Source organism: Lytechinus variegatus, chromosome 2 (genome assembly GCF_018143015.1).
Source record: "Lytechinus variegatus isolate NC3 chromosome 2, Lvar_3.0, whole genome shotgun sequence".
Taxonomy (NCBI): domain Eukaryota; kingdom Metazoa; phylum Echinodermata; class Echinoidea; order Temnopleuroida; family Toxopneustidae; genus Lytechinus; species Lytechinus variegatus.
In genome coordinates, this window is record NC_054741.1 from 2,575,606 (window position 1) to 2,577,213 (window position 1,608).

Here is a 1,608-nt window from a genome sequence, read left to right on the forward strand (position 1 = left end):
TGATAAATAGCCCTAGACGAGGTTGAACGCCAAAGCATAACGAGGGTGATTGTCGGGTATCGGCAACACTTCACCAGCCTTGTGATGAGACAGGTGATGCCTGGTAAGATGCAGAGGATGCTCGCCGAATTTCAACTTATTACAATTATCCTGATCATATCAATGGAATACATGATGCGCAAAACGACAGCAGCTGCTCCGCTCCCAGCGGCTTCCGGACATTTATTTCAGATCATTTCAGATTCGGGGTATAACCCAGTGGTGTGCAATCCTCTCAGTCGAGATCATAGATACATAGATGAATAATTTGAAGAAAAAGTAGTACTCCAATAGTCTAACTCCCTTGGTAGTTGTCACAGAGAGAGTGACATTTCAATCCAGCTAAACGTAGCGCTTGTAATCAAAAGGGCGTGGTCTTGCGACACCGCTCTCTGTAGCGTTGGCGAAGCTGCCTCACAGTGCTTCCTTTGCATAATGAATGTACCGTTGATTTTTGAAAGTGATGTCAAGAGGTTTATGAGCGGGCAATAGATTCTCCAGCTCCCAGAGGGGTTGAAACAGACATCTCCAAGCTTTCTTGCATGAGGGCACAGAATGGACAGCAGCAAACACAGAGCAAATCGCCAAGAATGCCCCCTTCTATGCCCTTGTTAGCTCGAACCTTCCCGCGGGTGGTGAGACGGGCGTAGATGTTGACGATGGGAACAAGCAGAGCTATTCCACAGAGGAGGCAGTCATCTCCCAAAGATTCCGCCAACTTTCCTTGGGTATAGCAAGGTAGAACATAGGTGAAGATGCACATGCCAATGTTGCTGAAGCAGCCACAGATGCCATTGCTCCATTCGCCCATTTTGGATGTTGATTTACTTGGTGTTTGTTAGGATGGAAAAAGTGATGGGTGGAACTCGCCTGCGTGGTGGTTCGGTATGACAACTCACTCCAAAGTGAATGGCAATGTCGTTGGGCGATATCAGCGCGGCCGAGAAAAGGGTGTGTATTGTTTGCTTCTGAACGATTTGTCAGATTTCGGGGAGCCCTGCGCATGTCCGACCGACCCGTGGCGGGAGAGTGTTCATGTTTCGACCAATCGTGGCGCCGTATTGTGACTACGTCATGCATAATTAATTCTATAAATGGTAATGAATGCAGTACCTGGACGTTGTGGCTTGGTCATTTCAGGTCGCAGCTGCAACGTTTCATCACTAATGTATCGATCGAATCTCAAATCCAGTTTCTGAGCTCTCTAATTCTGTTCAAGCATTAACAATTTTATTGGTGAAGGCTGCCATTTTGCATACCTGCTCGCTCTTCTTCCCTGATTATAATTTTCGTGAGAAAAACACGATCGATGGCATATGGGGTACATTAGTAATATACATGTAGTAAATCCGTGCACACTTGTCCGAAACACTAGCGAATAGATGGGGCGGAGGTGGGGAGTTGCCCCTCCCCCCAAAAAAGTCCCACGACCAAGATAAAAGAAAGAGAGAGAGAGAAAAAAAGAAAGGGAATAAAATATGAAATCATATTTTCTGGATGCTATGTCAAATTCTGTCAAGAAATTCGATTTAAAAAAATAATAAGTTAGTTTTTGCTTGGTCGCGATTG

The 1,608-nt window shown here is 45.5% G+C and overlaps 1 protein-coding gene across 1 annotated transcript; it reads right to left on the bottom strand.

The window, feature by feature from the left end:
- Positions 1-514: 514 nt before the first annotated feature.
- On the bottom strand, positions 515-850 carry LOC121409335 (protein PLANT CADMIUM RESISTANCE 3-like). The gene has a single exon (XM_041601270.1). The coding sequence runs from the start codon at positions 848-850 to the stop codon at positions 515-517; it is 336 nt and encodes a 111-aa protein (XP_041457204.1).
- Between the last annotated feature and the right edge of the window lie 758 nt (positions 851-1,608).